The sequence below is a fragment of the Pongo abelii genome, chromosome 9 (genome assembly GCF_028885655.2).
Source record: "Pongo abelii isolate AG06213 chromosome 9, NHGRI_mPonAbe1-v2.0_pri, whole genome shotgun sequence".
Lineage (NCBI taxonomy): Eukaryota > Metazoa > Chordata > Mammalia > Primates > Hominidae > Pongo > Pongo abelii.
The window spans coordinates 97,444,642-97,466,400 of NC_071994.2; the positions used below are offsets into that span (position 1 = coordinate 97,444,642).

General features: G+C 40.0%; 1 protein-coding gene across 2 annotated transcripts; it reads left to right on the forward strand.

The window, feature by feature from the left end:
- Window positions 1-520: 520 nt before the first annotated feature.
- C9H11orf97 (chromosome 9 C11orf97 homolog) lies at window positions 521-19,028 on the forward strand. 2 transcript variants are annotated; one of them, XM_054524952.2, is made up of 4 exons: window positions 521-815; window positions 5,691-5,795; window positions 14,997-15,188; window positions 18,793-19,028. In XM_054524952.2, the coding sequence occupies exons 1-4, from the start codon at window positions 581-583 to the stop codon at window positions 18,795-18,797; spliced, it is 537 nt and encodes a 178-aa protein (XP_054380927.1). In that variant the 5' UTR covers window positions 521-580; the 3' UTR covers window positions 18,798-19,028. The 2 variants fall into 2 exon arrangements, with proteins under 2 accessions (XP_054380927.1, XP_002822422.3); XM_002822376.4 differs by having other exon boundaries at window positions 543-815; window positions 14,997-15,122; window positions 18,793-19,024.
- The last annotated feature ends 2,731 nt before the right edge of the window (window positions 19,029-21,759 follow it).

The following is a 21,759-nucleotide window of genomic DNA, read 5'->3' on the forward strand; positions in this document are numbered from 1 at the left end:
TAAAATTTGCTGAATTTGATTTCATCTGTAAAGTTAGTTATTAGTTTGTTATTTTGTGAATACAAAAGAGCTTGGAAACTACAATGTGCTTAATAATAGTAATAATTCACAATGTGAAAGTTGGGAACCCTCAGTATTTACTTGTTCAATCACGTTGCGTGTGTGTAGCAGGGAGCACGACGCGACAGGCACAAGGCTGCGTGTAACCAGCGACGGTGCCTTGCACTCACCTGCACACCGGTTCCACTTCTAACTTTTCTGTTCTGGGCAGTGATCTATTCTGTCGGCTTGGGACCAGACTTCTGAGTCCACATTCCAACGGTGCCGCTTCCTAGCTATGAGGCCTCATGCAGTTTCCTTAGCTTTTTCTGAATGTTGGATTCTCTGGGAGTAGTAAAGCCTCTCTTGCCAAGCTCGTGTGAGAAATTAACAAGAAATTAACGAGAAATTAATGGAAAGTCCTTTGCTTTGGTCAATGATAATAATAACCCCAGCCTCATAACTTCAGCACCTTCTTTGGCACGCGGGTTACCTAGGGCCTCGGAAAGCCGGCTGGGGGCGGGGAGAATCGGCAGTCACTATGGCAACCCGAGACGCCTCGCATGCTGGGCTGCCTGCGACTGAGCTGAGAAGGAAACCGTGCCCGGGGCTCTCAGAAGACCGCTGCGGCATGACAGGCGAAGAGGCGGTGGTGGTGACCGCAGTGGTGGCGCCCGAGGCGGGTCGCGAAGAGGAGCAGCCTCCGCCGCCAGCAGGGCTGGGGTGTGGGGCGCGCGGGGAGCCCGGCCGCGGCCCCCTAGAGCACGGCCAGCAGTGTGAGTTCAGCTCCCGCCGCGGACGCTACGGGGAGGAGGGGCGTGGAGAACGAGTGACAGGGCAATTGGGGGAAACCGCAGTGGGACTGGCTGAGAAGGTTTGGGGCAGGGGAGATGGAGCTGCCGCTTTTGGCAGAGCCAGAGATGATGACACTGTGGCAGAAAGCATAGGTTCATCTTTCCAAGCCCTCCTTCCCGATAGCCTGCCTGAATTCAGGGTCTGGGCATCAGCTCCAATTTAATCTGTAGTGGCGTTATTCTGAAAGGAATTAACACACACACACATTTATATGTATACCATTTTATACACACATTTGTGTATGTATATGTGTGTGTATGTATGTATGCGTACACACCCTTAGAAACACGCAGTTCATTTTGCCAGTTATTTCATTTTACAGATGCGGAAACTGAGATCTAGACCAGAGGAAAGAGACTTGCCACAGCCAGTCAGTGCAGGCGAAATACTAAAATCACTTTTAACTTCCATCTCTTGGACTCTCAGTCTACAATTACCCAATCCTTTTAGAATCTCATAATTATGGGCCACATTTTAACGCACTGTTCTTTGCTCTCTGCCCTGCCAAACACACAATATTCAAATAGGTAAAGACAGTTCTGGCCCACAGCCATAATGGAAGTGGTGGTAATTTGAGTCCTAGCCAGGTCGTTATTCACCCATACTGTTTCATGGATTAACAGATATTTCACAGCCTCTTGCACCCCCAGGTCTCCAGTAGGTGCTAAGGAATGATGGTTAGAATAATAAGCCAGAGGAACAGAGTAGTTTCCAGCCCTCCTGCAGCACCTCCTTGATTGCATCTCTGGAGAGCAGACGGGGGTTCTCCAAGATTCCTCTGCGCTGGGGGGCCCCAGGAGGGAGGGTTGGGCTGAAGCACCTCTGTACTTGTGCTTGGTGGACCACACACTGTCCTCCCCAGAGACCTCATTAAAAAGTTACAGAACTACTGCCTCCTGGTGAAAGGGGCCTCTTCCCTGGGCATCAGCTCCAGTATGACTATGAAATGTCATACCTTTTGTTATTATCAGCAGCATGCAGAGGCCTTGCTTAGAGCACATAAATTCAGTATACTTGGGTAATGGAGATTCTTTGCTCCTACTTAAAATTATTATGATTATTATTATTTTTAGACAGCTCTGTTGCCAGGCTGGAATGCAGTGGCATGATCTGGGCTCACTGCAACTCAACCTGGGTTCAAGCAATTCTCATGCGTCAACCTCCTGAGTAGCTGAGATTACAGGCACACACCACCATGCCCGGCTAATGTTTTCGCATTTTTAGTAGAGACAGGGTATCGCCATGTTGGTCAGGCTGGTCTTCAACTCCTGGCCTCAAGTGATCCACTCACCTCAGCCTCCCAAAGTGCTGGGATTACAGGCATGAGCCACCGCACCCGGCCTCCTACTTCAGATTCTATCAGGAAACTTCTCCATTAAAGATGCTAGTATCTAAGTTTCTTTAGTCCTGTGGCTCTAGGAGTAACAGGTGGGATTAACATTCACTCATCAGTTTAACATATATTGAGTCTTTACTACATGCCAAGCATTGCACAAGTTTCAGGGAAAGAACTAATGACTTAAGGCAGGTGTCCAAACTTTCACAAGCTCACAAAGTTGGGGTGGGAAAATGAAAGAGTTCCTGCCTCAGCCTCCCTCAGAACCTCCTTTTAGGGCCTCACCCTAAGTAGAGACAGGCTGTTCACACAAGCACAAAGTACGCAGTCAATTTTTCAAATGTCTGTAATTATTGGAAAAGTCTTCAGTTTCTTTACAGTTTCTATTCCCTAATCACAGGCCTGCTCTCAAACACGAAGTGGGGTTGTTTGCCATGTAAACATCCTTGAATTATATTAAGGCAGCTCTTTGAGCACCAACCAAATCTTTCATAGACTTAATGTCACCTTTATTTTTTATGTATTTTATTTTTGCCTTTTTTTTTTTTTTTTTTTTTTTTTCAGACCGAGTCTCACTCTGTTGCCCAGGCTGGAGTACAGTGGCGCGATCTCGGCTCATCGCAACTTCCCTTTCCCGAGTTCAAGCAATTCTTTGGCCTCAGCCTTCCAGGTTGCTGGGACCACAGGCACGCACCATCATGCCTGGCTAATTTTTGTATTTTTAGTAGAGATGGGGTTTCACCATGTTGGTCAGGCTGGTCTTGGACTCCTGACCTCAAGTAATCTGCCCACCTTAGCCTCCCAAAATGTTGGGATTACAGGTGTGAGCCACCGTGCCTGGCCAATGTCACCTTTAAGATCACTTGTAGTGCTCTAACCTGGCTGGCTGGCCACTTCTTCCAACAATCTCCAGTGTATCATATCACTGAAACCTATATTCTAGGTATGAACAAATTATTAGTAGAGTGCGGTGGATCTATAACTATGGGTTGTAATAAACTATACATAATTTTTAATAACCCTAGGAGCTTGGGAGACTCAGGTAGGTGTGGCTTCTCATTTTCATGATTTTAGTTTTATGACTTAAGGAAGCTACTTTCTCAACTATAAAACAGGAATAATTATACTTGCCCATAGGTCATTGTGAGAAAGAGAAATAATAATATATATAAGATGCAATTGTTATTAGCTCTCAGCAAAAAAACAAAAAACAACAACAACAAAACCCCCAAAAACCTGGAATAATATTGTGTCAAAAGAAATTCTGGAATAATACTGTTCTTAGTCATCCTTCTCAGTGATCACAGCTTCTCATCGTCTATACACACAAGACATCTATCGACCAATCCACTCAAAATACTGGTAAAGATCAACATCAAACTGCTATGGTAGAGTTTGTAGAATTTTCTTTCTCTCTCTCTTTCCCTTCCTTCTTTCTTTTTTTAATTTGCTTTCCCTTCCTTTCCTTTCCCTTTCTCCTTTTCTTTCCTTTTTCCTTTCCTCTTTCCTTTCCCCTTTCCTTTCTTTTGTCCTTTCTCCTTTCCTTCCCTTTTTCCTTTCCTCTCCTCTCCTTTCCTTCCTAGCCAAGTTTGTGAAAACTTTTTCTGCCTGAAAGTTCTCCCTCCTCTCCCCTCCTTTCCTTTCTTCTTCTGAGCAGGAGATATTTGCCCGTACTAGCTCCTTAGTACTCTCCCAATTACCACAATTCTTCAAATCACCTTTAGTGATTTCTTCTGTACATTTTCCTAGCACCAGGGCTGAAATTTTTCAGGAGACCTGAACTGAGAGCAGTTGGTCTTTTCCTTTCTGTTGTTCTGTTATAGGCTTAGTTTTCTTCCTAGCCAAGTTTGTGAACCCTTTTTCTGCCTGAAGATCATGATTTAACAGATTAAACCAAAGTTAGGCTTCAGTAATGCTGATCCCATATTTTATTCATATGACTTCCAACTTTGGGGATACAAGAATGAGACCCTGAAAGTATGTAATTCTAACTTTTTCATGTCTGAGGGTGTGTCTGGGTCTTCATGACCAGGAGTGACCTGGGATCACTGCCGGAAGCAGCAGGTCTCTTGCCCCATTTGTGCCAGTCTGCATCCCCGTCAAATTGACTCACTTGTGTTGTTTATTGATTAGTCTGGAAAAGATGAGATACCTGCCCATATATATGTGAGTTTAAAATCAAGTCATAAACAACTAAAGTATTTGGTTGTTTAGGTTTTCATTGGTTCCTTGAATTGAGCTTTTGGGTACTGAGATTAGAACTATCGGTTCACTGACATTCACAGTGACTGTATAACTGCATTGACAGAAACGCACACAGTCTTTAGTTAGAGCTCCAATTTATTAGTGCTTAGTTCTAACTGAACACACATTTGTTGAGCATTTATTATTATGCCAAGCTCTGTTCTAAGACTCTGATGAACTGAAGAGACAACATCCCTGCCCTCATGGGGTTTGTGATCTGGTAAAGAAGATATATATTAAATGAATAGCTACACAAATAATTGTGTATAAAAAATGAAGCTGTATCCAAATTGCAATAAGTAAAATGAAAGAATAAAGGAGGGTGCCATGATAAAAAGTCATTTCCAGATTGTGGAGTAAGGGAAAGTTTTCCTAAAAAACTAATGTTTAAGCCAAGACCTAAAATTTGAGTAGAAGTTACATAGGCAAAACCAGGAGAAAGGCAGCTCAGGTAGCAAAAACAGCATGTGCAAAGGTAGGAATGAACAGAAGGGCCATGTGGCTGGAGCTCAGAGAGCAAGAGAGAGAGGCTGACAGGAGAGACTGGGGATATGGGTAGGCCCAATAGCACAGAGCTCTTTTGTTTCTCTGGAGTTCTGACATCTGGGCTGAGCAGAAGAAATGTAGCTACAGTGTTTCTAACAAACAATTCAGTCCTTGACTGTAGTAGTCATGTCCTATAGGTCCAGATTTAAAGGCCAGGGAAAAGTACTATCTCCATAAGTGATTCACTACTACAATTCAGTTTCAATCTTTTAAAATGACGATTTTAAAATGCTGAGATTTTGTTCTCTCTTCTGTACCTGGATTGCAAGCTCTATACACACATCTGTCTTATTCATTGCTCTGTCTTCAGCCCCTAGCCAAATGCCTGTCACAGAGTAGGTCTTTAATAAGAGTTCATTGAATAAATGAGTGCAAGTTTTCTTGAAGCTAATGAGAAAACTTTATCTATTTCTTCATAACACCTAAAAGAGGTACCTGAAACTTACCCTGCAAGTTCAGGAATTACATGAAAACGTGAAGTCCCAAAAGAACCTAAACTAAAGTTTCCATGGAAGAGATCTTTCCAAGATAGAGCCTTCAGGGCAAATTGTCTGATATTTGTATGGAATAACATGTCTTCTTTTAAAAAAATTGTTAACATGTAGATATAATGGCTAGAAGATTGGGCAGAATTTATACTAAGTAATTGATTTTGTTAATGCCTTTATAGGGAAGAAATTTTTATATTGTGAGCCACATAAGAGAATTAAGGAAGTACTGGAAGAAGAACTTTATATTAAGAGAGATGAATGCCACATTAAAAATCCAATTGCAGGTAATCTCAGTGACAAATGAAGTATGTTTGTGAAATGAATATGAAATTGCCTACTCGATAACAGTATTTTATTATAAAACCATACTATTGAAATAAAAATAAGTTTTTGGAAAGTTCTTGAACTAGTTTATAATTAATTTGCTTATGTCCAAATAAACCTTCATATCTAGAAAAAAAAAATGGGCTGGGCACGGTGGCTCACACCTGTAATCCCAGCACTTTGAGAGGCCAAGGTGGATGGATCACGAGGTCAGGACATTGAGACCATCCTGGCTAACACGGTGAAAACCCGTCTCAACTAAAAACACAAAAAATTAGCCGGGCATTTTTTTTGTCCCAGCTACTCGGGAGGCTGAGGCAGGAGAATGGCGTGAACTGGAAGGCGGAGCTTGCAGTAAGCCAAGATGGTGCCACTGTACTCCAGCCTGGGTGACAGAGCAAGACTCCATATCAGGAAAAAAAAAAAAAGAGCTAGATATCAATATGTACTTTGCTGTCCCACTTTCTTGGTGGAGTTATTTCTATTTAATGACGTGTACAATTTTTTCCAACTGCCTGAAAAACACAATAATATCTTTAATCTTTATCAATATAGGTATGACAAGTAACAGTGGTTTCCAAACTTTAGATTTACATCAGAATTACCTGGGAGCTTGTTAAAAGCAGATTGCTGAGCCCCACCCCTAGCATATCTGGCACAGTACGTCTGCAGTGGAGCCCAAGAATTTGGATTTCTACAAAGTTCCCAGGTGATATTGATGCTGCTGGTCCAGTACCCGACTTTGCAAATCACTGACTCAGCAGAACCTAAGTCATTTACATGGTCAGATCATCCAAGGATTTCATCCCATAGAGGATCTGAGCATTGATAGCTCTTATTGATGGTTCATGTGTGAAAGAGATGCTCTAGGAGCCCCAGAATCCCAGATGTTAGTTTGAAACTGCTGGCGCCCTTCATTTTCATGGTTCCTTCTCAACGATTATTAGATGCATATTTCATGCTCTCCAAATCATCAGATTTTTATTTTGACACTCTTGGGTATCAGCAGTTGCTAGAAGAAATAACAAAACTATTACATAGACTCCTTCATTTGTGGAGAATTGTTGGTCAACCTGCAAGTGAGGTCTAAATTCACTAAGGATTCCTAAGAGAGAGGCTGCAGGCCCAGAAGTCCATCATTTCGGATTACATGATGTATGTTGTGCCCACTTCACTTTTTTTTTTTTTTTTTTTTTGGTTGGAGTCTCGCTCTGTCACCCAGGCTGGAGTGCAGTGACACGATCTCTGCTCACTGCAGCCTCTGCCTCCTGGGTTCAAGCGATTCTTCTGCCTCAGCCTCCTGAGTAGCTGGGATTACAGGCACACACCACCATGGCCCAGGTAATTTTTGTATTTTTAGTGGAGATGGGGTTTCACCATGTTGATCAGGTTGGTTTTGAACTCCTGCCCTCGTGATCTGCCCGCCTCGGCCTCCCAATGTGCTGGGATTACAGGCATGAGCCACCACGGCTGGCCCCACTTTACATTTCTAAAGCAGACATAGAAACTCCTTTGGGTCTTCTTGTATGACCCATTCTTATAAAAGGAGAGACCAATAAAATGGTGAAATTTGCTCCCATAATATCTTCAAGTAAAGTTTTAAACTCTATTTTGAACTTAATGAATGGATGCAGAATAACCTACTGCATTTCAGCTGGGAAGCCCAGCCTACATGTACTATTTTCCTGATGTTTAACATTTTTTTCTAAGTCTATACTGTTATATTCTGGATTTATCTTCATTGTTTTAAAAATCTACATAAAAGCTAGTTTATACACTAGCTGTATGTTGTATTATTCTTATTGGATACATTAGATTGTGAGACAGTCTGAGTGAATGGGATGTATCATTTGGTTTATAAAAATTCATTTTCCTAAGCAATCTTTTCAAATATCCTTTATATAAAATGAAGACTGTCTGGGCTGCTTTTTAAAATAACATCCACTAGAGGTCGCACAGAGGTACTATTTTAGCCTAGAAAAATCTTTCAATGCTGAGAATAGATTCTATAAATTTGGGTTTTAAAATGATCTACTTACGGGAAATCCTGCTCTTTTTAAAATGTATATCATGGCTAGAAGCCACATACCATTGGCCAGAACAGGGAATTAGCATCTAGAGAGGGTGCCACACTCTTCCAGCTCAGCCTCAGAGCCTAGAGGCCAGCCACTGGACCTTTGCTTCTAATTCAGTTTGCAGTGACCCCTCCTTTATATATCTGATGACAGCCATGGTTTCTTTTCCTGGAAGACACAGCTTGTCACATACATACATGCAAAACTTTTAGAGAATTGTGTGGTTCCTATAGCTGCTATTTTTAAAGTACATGTTAACCATTTTCTCCTCCCCTTTACTTCTCCTTTGCTACTTCACCTATTCTAATTAGGCATTTGTTCCCGTGAGTCCAGGGAAACTGTTCTTTCCAAGATTGCAAATGGCCTTCCTTTTGAAGGTCAAATCCAATGATCCCTCCAACAAACTCAACCTCTCTGTAACATCTGATGTAGTTGCTTCCTCCTTCCCTCTAAAAACACTTCCTTAGCTTGGCCTGTAGGTCACAATGCTCCAATTTCCTGGTTTTGCTCCTACCTCTTTAGCTATTCTTTCTCCATCTTCTTTGCTGGCCCTCCTTCCTCCTAGCCTGTATAATTTAGAGGCTCAGTCACAGGCTCTTTTCTCTACCTATCCTCACACCGTGGGAGATCTAGCCCTATTGGGCTAATGACTCCAGCATTTTTTATTTCTACCCTATACTTTTCCCCTTAAATCCTAAAACCTACTTGATTCTCCACTTGGATGTCGAATAGGCCTCTCAACCTTAAGATGTCCAGAACCGAAGTCTTATTCTCTATTTCCAGGCTTTTAAAAAACCCATAGGTCTTTCCCATATCATGAGATGGTACCACCAAACACCTAGAAGTCAAGTCCTCAAACTCCATATCCAGTCTATCAGCCAATCCTGTTGAATTCAGTATATATCCTAAATCCCCCACCAGCACCGTTGCCAAGCCCCTGTCACCTTTTTGCAGGCCTGGCAATAGCATCCTATAACAGCCTCTGCTACTGCCCCTGCTACTGTTAATTCTCTAAACTGAAACCAGAGGGATCTTTTACAAACATAAATCGTTACATGTCACCTCCATGCTTAAAGCTCTGATGGCTTTTTATTATTCTGAGACTAGATTTCATGCTCCTATGGCCAGCTCACCTCTCTGATCTCATCTCTTATACTTTCCCACTCCACTTTAATCACACAGGCTTTCTTGACATTCTGGAACGTGCCAAATCCATTTTCACCCCTCAGGACATTTAAAGGTCACCCAGACATTCAGATATCTTCCTCTCTCTTCATTCAGGCTTCAATTGAATATGCCATCTTCTCAGAGAGGCCTTTCCGCTCCACCAGGTCAAAATAGAAATTGTCCTCCAGGTCACCTTCTAATCCCTATACTGCTTTCTTCTTTCTCCTGTTTTCTATTGCTACCTGAAATTTTATGCAGACAGTCCCCAACTTATCGTGGTTCAACTTATGATTTTTCAATGTGATGGTGTGAAAGTGATACATGTCAGTAGGAACCCTACTTCAAATTTTGAATGTTGCTCTTTTCCTGGGCTAGCGATATGCCTTATGATTCTCCTTTGCAATGCTGGGCAGTGGCCATGAGCCACAGCTTCTAGTTAGCCATTCTAATGTAAGTGTTCTGAGCAACTACATCAGATGTTTAAGGTAGGCTAGGCCAAGCTGTGATGTTTGGCAGGTTAGGTGTATGAAATGCATTTACTACTTGGAATTTTTTTTCAACTTATGATAGGTTTTTCAGGATGTAACTCCATCGTAAGTCGAGGAGGATCCGTATTTCTTTACATACTTCTTTATTGGCTATCTCTCCCACTAGAACACAAGCTATCTGAGGATAGGGGCTTAATTTTGCTTACCCCAAATCCTCACAAAGCTATATGATACTGATATTCTGATCCCTATCCCTAACAGATTACGCAGAATCTGTTTATCTGCGTAAACAGATTCTGAGAGGTTTTTAACTTGCCCAAGGTTATGCATTAAGTAGCAGAACCAGATCCAAATTCAGATCTGACCCCCAATCCCACTGACTTTCTACTCACTATGGTGTCTCTGGTGACACGTTATGGCTAAATGCAGTGGATACTGTTCTGCCTCTAGGTGGCTAGAGCTTTCTGCAACATCTGACATAGTCGATGGCTCTCTCCTTCAACCTTGTTCCTTTCTGAAATTCCATGATACTTAACTGTCCTGGTTCCCCCTCTACTTCTTTCTCATCCTCTGTTAAGCACTCTTTTTATTCACTACATTCTCCGAATCTTGATGTTTATCGGAGTGTTTCCCACAGTCTTGTAATCTTGTTCCATTAGCTTTCCTATGGGATTTTCTCATACTTTTCATTACAGCCTCTCTAGGATGCCTCTGAAATGTGTTTCTGCAGGCTAAACTTTTTTTCCTGGATGTCCCATGAGTTATGACTCATGCCCAACATGAGCTGGGTTTGTTTGAATTTTAAGACAATCAACTCCACATACTGTCACAACAAAGTAATTGATTATTGAAGGTGAGATTTCAGTAAGAGTCCAGATTGGATTTTCCTTAACCATAGATAAAATACTGCAATACTGGGCTATGTAGCAAAGCATAGACGAACTTATTGAAGAGTCTATTAAGAGGGCGATCTGTCCTGGAGGTAAACAACTTAAATTATAGCACATTTTATTTTTGAATGAGTCGACAGTGACAATTATGGAAGTACCCAGAAGCTGTGGGGTCATTTCTGTGCTTTTCTCCTCTCCTTTGGCTGAATGAAATTGGTAAAAAATCAAAAGATTCAGAAGTTGAGTTTTATGGATGTTGAAGAGAATGAACATTATATTTCTTTTGGGATACTGTTGGTTGCATAGCTAGCGGGACTCAGGAGAAAGAGTTGTTCAGACTGGGGCTCTTATCTGAATGAACTGTCCTACTTGTTCTTGTGGTCATATTGTGACTACAGTTAATAAGGGCTGTGAAGACACTGAAATGGACAAGGTGTCTCACGTGGTTGTTACTTTGCACTCTATACTTGGGTCTAGGGAATGCCATCAGTGACAATAGAAATAATGGGCTGACAGGCCTCTTGTCCTCCCTTCTGTGGACTTTTGATTCCTTGTAGGCTCCTGATGTGTTGATACATGGGCTGAGTTAGAAGCACTGGATGCTGGGTTGAGAGATAGGGATGTCTTTTTATATGATGATGTTGATGTTGGGAATTATGGTGATAATAATAGTAATAATGGTTATCATTTGCAGAGTTTTTTCTGCACGTGATAAATTTTTTGCAAATAATCTCTTTTAATTCTTGCAATAACCCAGTGAGATATATGCTCTTTTAATTCACATTTTGAAGAACTTGAAGCTGAGGCGCAGGGGGATGCAGTGACTTGTCCAATGTCACACTGATACCTGGATGCAGGTTTGTCAGAAGCTGATGTTGTTGCTCTTAGCCATTGGGTTCTTCTATCTCTAAAACATAAGATTATGCCTTCGGAGAAGAGCAGAGATTTGAAATTGATTTAGTAGCAAATAGTGTTCTATTCAGTTAAAAAAAAAGAAATGTTGCTAGTTTTCTGTAGGTTCAGTTTCAGTTTAGCCTCCAGGTTCAAATTTGAGGTAAAAACAGGTTTCAGAGGCTTTCCACATTCCTATCAGATAAGGGCAAAGAACTTGTGTCTACTTGAAAAGGTTAACCTCATCCTGAAAAAAAAAAAAAAAAGGAGTGTAGTTTTCTCATCAGATCTTTTAATCAGATAAAATGGAATTTGGGCAACTTATAGAACTTTCTGGATAAGGAAGAATTTAGCTAATGTCCATCATTCATGTATTCTCAGTGATTTCCTGAAGATTTTCCTTTCTTTACAAGTTTTCAAAAAGAAAAATATAGAATTGGCTGAGCTCAGTAGCTCATGCCTGTAAGCCCAGCACTTTGGGAGGACGAGGCGGGCCAATCACATGAGGTCAGGAGTTCAAAAGCAGCCCAGGCAACATGATGAAACCTCGTCTCTATTAAAAATACAAAAATTAGCCAGGCGTGGTAGTGTGCGCCTGTAGTCCCAGCTACTCTTGAGGCTGAGGCAGGAGAATTGCTTGAACCCAGGAGGCGAATGTTGCAGTGAGCCGAGATCTCACCACTACACTTCAGCTTGGACGACGGAGCAAGACTCCGTCTCAAGAAAAAAGGAAAAAAAAAAGAAAGAAAAGAAAAATGTAGGCTTATGAGACATTCATTATGGAACTAGTGCATTTATTGTATTGTTTATTTTAAAACTATTTCTGCATTTCTATTCTATAAAGGACTTTGCAGAAATAAAGTGATGTATTAATTTAATGTTTTCAAGTTGCAAGGGCTTTTGTATTTTTCTGGCTAAAACCTACAGAGGTTATAGTAGTCATGAAAAAATTGATTACTAAACTTATTAATTTTCCCCTTACACAACACTTCCTTTTCCAATGAATTTCGGAAGTGTATTGCCAGATACATTAATGAGTGTCTACATGTGCATTCATACATGGAAACTTAATTTTGAATCCAGTTTATTTACTACTTAAGTACAAGCTTAGAAAGTGCAAAATGTTGCCAAGCAAATGTGGATATATTTCATTATTTCATTCAATTAAAATGTTTTCTGTACCTATAATATAGGAGGAATTTACTAGACACCAAAGGCATGTCAAGACAATTATAGAGCCTAGGAATCACCAGACATAAATTAAAATTACTTATATTTTTCTTTCCCTAGTCAAACTCTGACCTTGCTTGCACAAGAGAAGTACAGACAATATGGCTCTAAACTGGCTTTTCAAGCTCCAATGTTCATTATTTACAATCCAAACAGAGCTGAAAGGAACTAAAATATTTTTAAGGTGTGAGCTTACCTTCCCTATAAGACCAGGCAGGTCCTACTGGCTAAAATTATGGGCATAAAGGCATGGTTTAGTCATTTTAAAATTCAGTATAAAAAATACACGTATAAAGGTTTCTGAGTAGAAGGTGTTGGAGGTATGAGAAGGGAAGAGAGAAGAGGAATCTCTAGAAGATTCTGAGCCTCAAGAACAGATTTGATTCTTTTCTTCTAGCTTCTCCCCTTGTGCCTGCTGCCCTTTTTCAGTTGAGAGGAGTCGACACTTGAAGTCTTTCTGGCTCCGTGCCCGCTTTGTCTGCCTTCCTCCTTCTGGAATGCACATGCTCTCAACTGAGGGAGTTAAGTTTCTCTTAAAAGAAGCAGCTGCCTCAGAGAGCATCCACGCTTTTTTCTAGACCCCCTTTTATCCAGTCAAATATATCACCTTCTGTAACTTCTTCACCCAAACATCACTTCACATGTATGGAGGGCTATTTTTTTTTCCCGCAACCATTATCGCTGAATATAGTAAATATTTATGCATAATCATATTTTGCTTTGAGAGTTTCTAATGCATTTCTGGGCATCTGCATTTATATTTCAGGTGTTTTTCTCTATGACATTCTTGTGATTGCATCTGAAAGAGCACGCTTCATTTAGTACAACTCTTCCATTTAATTTGATGTGATTTGTCTGCACGGTTCTGCTTCCTGATTTTATACTGCTTTCCACGTACTGGATCTTCACAAAGTGTCAACCACAAGTTCAAATCTATTTCCCTGGTCTCCTACAGGGTATCATGCGCTGGGGGTGTTGAATAAATGTCATAGGCTCCTAAATTTGAGAGTTTATTATCCAGAGGCTGGGGAGAAGCCCTTTTCTATCTCTGAACAGCATAGAAGAGGAAACTGGCTTGAATGGCAGGGGAAGATTTAGGTTAGATAGAAGGAACAGCTTAAACTTTGTAAGGTCTTAAACAGAAGGAGATTGTGCAATCTTCCTTGAAGGTCTTTGAAGAAGAGAGAAACTAATCTTGACAGATAGCTTCAGCTACTCCACTCAGGAGTGGGAAAGGAGAGGCAAATATTGACATTCAGCTTGGCAAGTCAGCTCAATGACTGTACCTCCAGTCACGGAATCTTAGTCCATGCTTGGATAGTAAAATCATTCTCCCTGTACAAAAATAGCTATCATTTATTGAGTACCAAGCATTTTACAGCCATCTCATCTAAATCCTACAATAATCCTTCAAGTAGATATTATTATCCGTATTTCAAAAATGAGGAAATTAAGACATAGTGGGTTAAATAACTTGGTCAAAATCATGTAACTGATATATGGTAGAACTAAGATCAAAACCCAGATCTCCTCTGAACTCAGAGACTATGCTGCTAGTAATTACTTGCTATGGAATCCTTTAGAGAGGGATCAAATATCAGTGAGGATGCTAGTGGGCAGCCTTGGATCTGTGGAGAATATTTGGCATTAATATTTGCAGCGTTAGAAATGGGAAAAACAACTTATGGCAACTCACCCAAATTCACCAACTTACTAGACAGTAGACATTCACCAGATGCTTGTTTGCTCAGTCTCAAAACCTAACCAGGTGATTTTAGGATATGGAGGATAACCAAATGCAAATCTTTGCTAAACCTTATTGAAAGGTATCAGGACCCAAGACCTATAATTATCAATGGGAAAACATCACTTTCCAGGTATTTTGCAATAATTTTTAAAATGTAGGATCCAGTGAGTTTATTGTTGCTCTTTTTCAAGGGGAGATTAAACAGCATCTAGTTTGTGGCTTTTAGAGGATTCTTGGATCTACTGGATGAATTAACTATTGGATGAATTAATGTAGTGATTTTTGGTCCTATTATCTTTGGAAATATTTTCTCTTACTGTAGGAATTAAATCAGAATCAGATAAAGTTGACTAAATGAATTCTATTTATTAACTGTTATTTATTCCTGATCCTTCTCTGTTTTGTTATGTATGTTTCTATTCGTCTATTTATTTAGGGGCAAGTTAAATTATCTAAGAGCACTGTAGAGGTCTAATTGCATAGAGAATAGTTGAATAAATGAAACGGAATAAAAGATTAAACATATGATAAAGATTTGAGTGGTTTGATTAGTCAAACCAAATAAACCCCCACCCAAATAAATAAAAAAATCACCAATTAAATACTTTAAAAACACTGTGCTAAAAAGAGAATATGCTAATAATTATTTTCTTGCTTTAAAAAATATTGACAGTGGCCCTGGAAGGGATTTGGAGCATTAAAAGGAATCTGCCTGTGGGAGGCTTGAAGCCAGGACTGCCGAGCAGAAACAGTTTATTGCCACAAGCCAAGTACTACTCCAGGCACGGAGGACTCAGAAGTAAGACCCTGATGCCCTTGACTTCCACTGAAGCTCCTGAGGGACTTTACAGTTTACAAACCAGTGGTATATATGCTCTGTTTAAAGATCTCAATCAAAATTCAACCTTCCTTTGACTTGTTTCTCTTGGGTTGCTTTTAGTTTGGCCGTATTATATCATTATGGAACTCAAACCATAACAATTCATCTAACCAATTTACCCCCATGGATACAACAGAAGTACATCCTCTGAGTTACACTCATGACTTTTTTCTTTACTTTCTATCTACACAAGACTTTCTAGCACAGAGTCAGCCTCTGTGAAAAGGAATCCTGCACTGTCTTTTCTTCTAGATAGAGGATCTTTGTTTCCCAGTGGAAATGAGGAAAGGAAAATGAGGGAATGAAGGAAGAACATGGCAGCCACTTTGCTTGGCTCTCTTAGTTTCACCCTATTCCAGAAATGAGGCCACCAGACTGGGCCCAGGATACTGTTGTTCCTTAGCAGACATAAACTTTGGAACAAAATATTACTCATTCCTCACTGTCATAGCCAGTGTCTGCCAGGAACATTTGTAGCAGGACGTGGGGAAGACAGAGGTCTTCATATGGAAGCACAGTGTCCAGATAATCTAGGGACATGCAGCTGGGTACATAAGTCCTCAAAATAGACCTACAATTGGGAGATTACCCTGGGTAAAAAGGGAGAAGTAGATAAAATTCAAGCTTGGGTACTCAACCAAGATATGAATCATAATAGATATGCTATATAGCATTGCTTATTCTAGATTCTTAATATATACAATAATAGGCTGGGAGCAGTGGCTCACACCTGTAATCCCAGTACTTTAGGAGACCAAGGTGGGCAGAAACTCAGGCACAGGGAGGCGAAATAATTTACCCCGGGTCACTCAGCTAGCAAGTAGAAGAGTAGAAATTCTGGGATTTGAACCAAAGCAGCCTGTCTCCAAAGTCCATGCTTTCAACCACTAGACACTACCGCATCTCTGAGCCAAGTGCCCACGAGCTAGGATGTCTATTGAACCTGAAGTGAGATGAGAGCTCAATAAAAGTGTCACATAGGAGTAGGGTCCCCCCCAGGAGGCCAAGGATGCAGCCTCTGGGATACGGACTCAGTAAGGGAAAAAATACAGCCACTAAGAAACTGAAACAAGAGGTTAAAAAAACAAACACAAAACTTGTTACTAAAGGGGATTCATGTAGCAAACAGGAACCAGTTAGGAAGACTTCGGTTTAATGATAATAAAGTAGTAGTAGCCACCATTTATCATGTGCCAGGCATGGCAGCAAGTGTTTTATATAGTTATGTAATCCACATGATCATATGAGTTGAGGATGATAATCTCCATTTTCTGGGTAAGAAAACTGAGGCATAGAGACACTTTACTACCTACAATCCCATGTCTAGCAGGTAGTGGAGCCAGAACTACAAACCCATGTCCATCTGGCTTCCAAGACTATGCCCTCAGTTCCAAGACTATGGCCCATCATGGCAGAGAATCTAGTCACTGTGCAACAAGCAACAGTTGTAGTGTTGCAGTTAAATAGGTACACATGCCAGGGATATGGAAACACAGGGTTTTAGGAATCTGGGAGGCAGCTACCTTCATAATCCACAAAGGTATTAGTGTCCTGAAGTAATGGTTGATTCAACCAAAGTCTGGGCCACTTGCCTATTGGAAGCTATTTTTCTCAACTTTCCACTCAATTTCTTAGGTTCCACTTATCGTAGGTAATTCCATCATTCCAAGAAAACTCACTAAGTAATTTGTTTTAAAGATGAATGGTTTTCTGCGTGCATATTATGAGACTGATTGAATAACAAATTTCCTTATTTAAAGACATACAAGTCCATTAAATTATCCAATTTACCGATTGGGGACATATGATAAAAAATGCATGTTTCATTTTGACCATAATTGCATTCCTTTCATCCATACAATTTAAGAGACATTTCATGGCTCCCGCTTATTTTTACTCATCCACACTACATTCCTAGTAGCCCTCGGCCCTCCATTTATTTCCAGCTGGTGCCAAGCCCTTACAGTGGTCATGTTACAATATGTAACTGTTACTGACACATAGCTTAGCTTCATCTCTTTAGGTTGCCAGCTGCATTTTTGTCATATCATATGAGCTCCTACTATCTGCTGTACAATCACAATTCATCAATCTATATGTCAGACTGGTAACCAAGAATTAAACCTTTCTCATTATCAATGAAAAAAGGAAGATGCTAGGCACAGAAATATCATAGATGAACAAAATCCACAGATAATTTTCAAAAATTGTCAGTAGTAATTAATACACTATCACAAGCTCCATGAAGGCAGGGACTGTGTTTTACTCACCACTGTGTATCTGGCACTTAGCACAGTGCCTGGCACAGTAGGTGCTCAATTGCTATTAGTCATGAGAATGACCAATGAATGAATAAACCAGTAAGTATATGTTAAATGCCCCTATATATTTAGAATCTTCTTGCTGCTAACTCACATACATCCCCTGCTCCCTCAAAAGTATATAGTTTTCTTTACTTGAGACCACTAAACCAAATGCAAACAATAGAGGGAAAAGCAATGCAACCTACTCTCTTCAGTGTGTGAATCTTGAAACGTTGCATATATTTTAAATACATCTTGGAACTAACACTTTCAAAGAGAGGTCTTCTGTGGCTTACAATGAGTTTTCCAGGAACTTCTCCCATAAAATATGCTTCAGTTAGATGCTTCAGTCAAATCCCACTGTCAATTTAAACAATTCACTTGTGCTTTTCTTCTCTCTTTCCCATGAACAATGTGATCATGGTAGTTGGGACTCTTCCAACATATAATACACATCATTTAAAGTCTAAATTTAGAATTATGATCATCCAACTGTAGTTCTAAAGCATGTTTCCATTAGAGACTGTGAAGCATCTACTGCTTTCATCACACTAAGAGGTTTTATTCATTTACTTTTATCAATCCCAGCACTCTGGGAGGCCGAAGCAGGCAGATCACTTGAGGCCAGGAGTTCAAGACCAGCCTGGTCAACATGGCAAAACCCCGTCCCTACTAAAAATACAAAAATTAGCAGGCGGCATGACGCACGCTTCTAGTTCCAGCTACTCAGGAGGCTGAAGAACGAGAATCGCTTGAACCTGGGAGGCAGGGGTTGCAGTGACCCAAGATTGTGCCACTTCACTCCAGCCTGGGTGACAGAGCAAGACTGTGTTTCAAACAAACAAACAAACAAATGGTAATGGTTGATGACAAAAAACCTTTTATCGTTTCCTTCTTATTCTGTGCCACAAAACAAGCCAAAAAAGAAAAAAAAAAAAAGCATTGTCTAATCTGGTGCTAAGCTTGAATGTGCCTACAAATCACATGGTATCTCAATAAAATTCAGACTCTGATACCATAGGTCTGGGGTGGGGTCTGAGATTCTGCATTTCCATCCAGCTCCCAGGTGATGCTGATGCTGCTTGTCTGGAAACTATGCTTCAGTCGTGAGGGTTTGGAAGACTGAGTAGTGGCTTTTCTGGTTACTGGGATGACATGGGTGTGGCTCTTACATTCTGCTCAACCAAATGGGAACATTAAGTCAAATTTAGATTAAAATGGGTGACATTAAAGAGCATCTTCCCGAAGTAAAACACTTATTTTTTCACTTTTTTTTTTAACTCTAGGATAAGGTGAGTTAGATTTTCCATTAAGAAGGAACCTCTTTCTGCTGATGTCTGAAGAACGGAGAAGAAACTCAAGCTTGTTTCAGGATTTAAGATGTGTGCAAAAAAATGATAGCCTGTAATTACTATTATTGGTATTAATACCTATCTATAAATTAATCCAAGGTAATGAAAGACCATTGGTAATGTTCACTAAGTAGCTGAAAACAATAAAGGAAAATAATATACTTATTTTTAGTTGTCACAGTTATAATTCATTTAGCTTCTAATTCAGTTTATTTTATTAAATATGTGAAACAATGATGAAACAAAGGCACATTTACTGAGTATTTACTTCAAGGCAAACATTATAAACCTTAACCCTTTACTATAGCATAATGTATTAGCCCATTTTTAAAAAACAGAACTAAATCCAGATACAGATAATGGTGAGTAAATGAATGACAGAAGAAAAGTCTTTGACTTAAACATTTTTATGCTAGCCTTGGTAGAGCTAATCATTTCTCTAGAACTTGTTCACTAAATAGTAAGGAGCCAGGAAATTTATGGTAAGATCTAAAAAAAAAAAAAGTATTTAGGCTGGGCACTGTGGCTCACACCTGTAATCCCAGCACTTTGGAATGCCAAGGCAGGCCGATCACTTGAGGTCAGGAGTTCAAGACCAGCCTGACCAAAATGGTGAAACCCTATCTCTACTAAAAATACAAAACTTAGCCAGGCATGGTGGCACACTCTTGTAATCCCAGCTATGTGGGAGGCTGAGGCAGGAGAATCGCTTGAACCCAGCAGGCGGAGGTTGCAGTGAGCCAAGATCACACCACTGCACTCCAGCCTGAGTGAGAGTGAGACACTGTCTCAAAAAGAAAAAAAAAGTATTTAAATAATACTGCCAAGTTAAAAAGAAGAAAAAAAACTCCTTCCCTTTCCACCATTTGTCCAAGTAATATATGTGCAACATAGAAAAATTGGAAAATAAAGATACGTAAAGGAAAAAAACTCATCTGTAATTCCATTTCCAGAAAGAAATATTGAATTATGTAATGTCCCATTCATTAAAATATCATGTTAAATAATTACATAAATTCTTTATATATTTGTTCTGAACTTATTTATTACTTTTTTTAATATTTGGATTTTTCATATTTTTCATTTTATACATAACTGCTGTGATTTGTTTACACTCCCAGCCCCTACCCCTTACAAAGTTTTTTTTTCTAGTATTCTGGTTATACACTTTTCATTCTCCTTCCTCTCTAGACTCAGCTCATAAAACTTCCTTCAGTTCCCTGTTCCCAAGTTCATAATTGTTTCTAACGTAACAAATCTAGTCAACAGATTTGTTGACTGAGTATGTCCCTTCCCTTCTTAAAAATATTTGCACTATGAAACAGTCAATAATCTTGAGTCAAGATCCAAACCTTTCCAGATTTAATATAAAATTTTCCATTTAGCTACTGCCTGCTAGATGAGATCCTACATGTAAGCCAATTCCAGACACCACCTTGTTTATGGAAATTTTCATCACTGGCTACTTCAAAACAGTGCTACAGGGCAATGCCTAAAACTGAAGGATTAGATCTGAAATTGGTCAAGAAATATAACAACCAAAACTGCCTAGTTAGAGCAAAGCATTTACTATTTGTAGAAATCTAAAATCTTAAGCTTCTAAAAATTCTTACCCCCAACCTCATTGCATGTATGTTAAGATGTCACACAGAAAGTGCAACGGGTGGGAGACTTTTGTTAATCCATTGGAAATGATATCCTGTTCTTACTTGAGTTCCCAGTATGACTTTATAAACGTGCTCACGGATTTCCTTTCTCACTTCCACTGTATTCCTGCCAATAAACAAGCTCCTTGTCATTTATTTTCAGATTTGCTGCCTGGGCTGAGTGCTCTGAATTGGTCTCTCCTTTTCTGACCATCCTCTACTACTAAGAGTTGTTCTCATGGCACTGTTTCTGTGTTAAAGTTTCATTCTTATTCCACTCTGGGGACCTGGTTCCTTTTGTAGTGGAATTCTGTTCTTCATTGCCCCATTGCGTATTTTCCCAACTAGATTCATGTACAGGCATTATTTATAATAGTGAATAACTGAAGCCACCTAAAATGCCCAAGATAGGAGATGATTTTTTAAAGTTACTATATAATATGATACAACTGTTTTGTTTTGCTTTTTAACTCAATAAGTATTTTTCTTAATAAAGCAGGATTACAACGAGGTTTCTTTAAAATTATAAAAATATACAGCAATCTTAAGCCAACAGTCATTTTCATACTTAATGATGTAATACCCTAGAAACACTCCTACTGTGATCTGGAATAAAACAAAAATGCTGTTTTTTCCAAACATGTTTGCAACTTGCCCACTTTCTCTTTTCATTTTATCTGCCTCCTGGCTCCAGGGTCCTTGAGTTTCAGGGCCCTTAGTTTCTATTTCTGTCTCAGTTTCTGTTTCTGTCTTAGAGTCCTCAGTTTCCATTTCCTCAGAGTTTCCTCAATTCATGCCAGAAACAGTCACTGCAGATACTGGATAACTTTGTGTCACAAGGGCTTACAACCTGCTTTTTTTTTCTCTTTGTCGCCTTGGCTGGAGTACACTGGTGCAATCACAGCTCACTGCAGCTTTGGCTTCTTGGGCTCAAGTGATCCTCCTGCCTCAGTCCTACAAGTAGCTGGGATTACAGGCATGCACCACCATGCCCAGCTAATTTTTGTATTTTTAGTAGAGATGAGATTTTACTATGTTGCACAGGCTGGTCTCAAACTCCTGGGCTTCAGCAGTCCACCCGCGTTGGCCTCCCAAAGTGCTGGGATTACAAGCATGAGCCACCATGCCCAGCCACAGCCCACTAATTAATTTGGCCAAATAGTCAAGGCAAAAGCATCTTTGAAGTACACAGATTAAAAGTAGAATATAAAAAACCAAATTGATTGGGGAAACTATTTTCTTACAGCTGCATCCG

Excerpts from the sequence above, each read along its gene's own strand:
- C9H11orf97 (XM_054524952.2), top strand. The coding sequence starts at position 581 with ATGGCAACCCGAGACGCCTCGCATGCTGGGCTGCCTGCGACTGAGCTG. Across the intron at positions 816-5,690 it reads CCTAGAGCACGGCCAGCAGT|GGAAGAAATTTTTATATTGT; the intron begins GTGAGTTCAGCT and ends ATGCCTTTATAG. Across the intron at positions 5,796-14,996 it reads CATTAAAAATCCAATTGCAG|TGGCCCTGGAAGGGATTTGG; the intron begins GTAATCTCAGTG and ends AAATATTGACAG.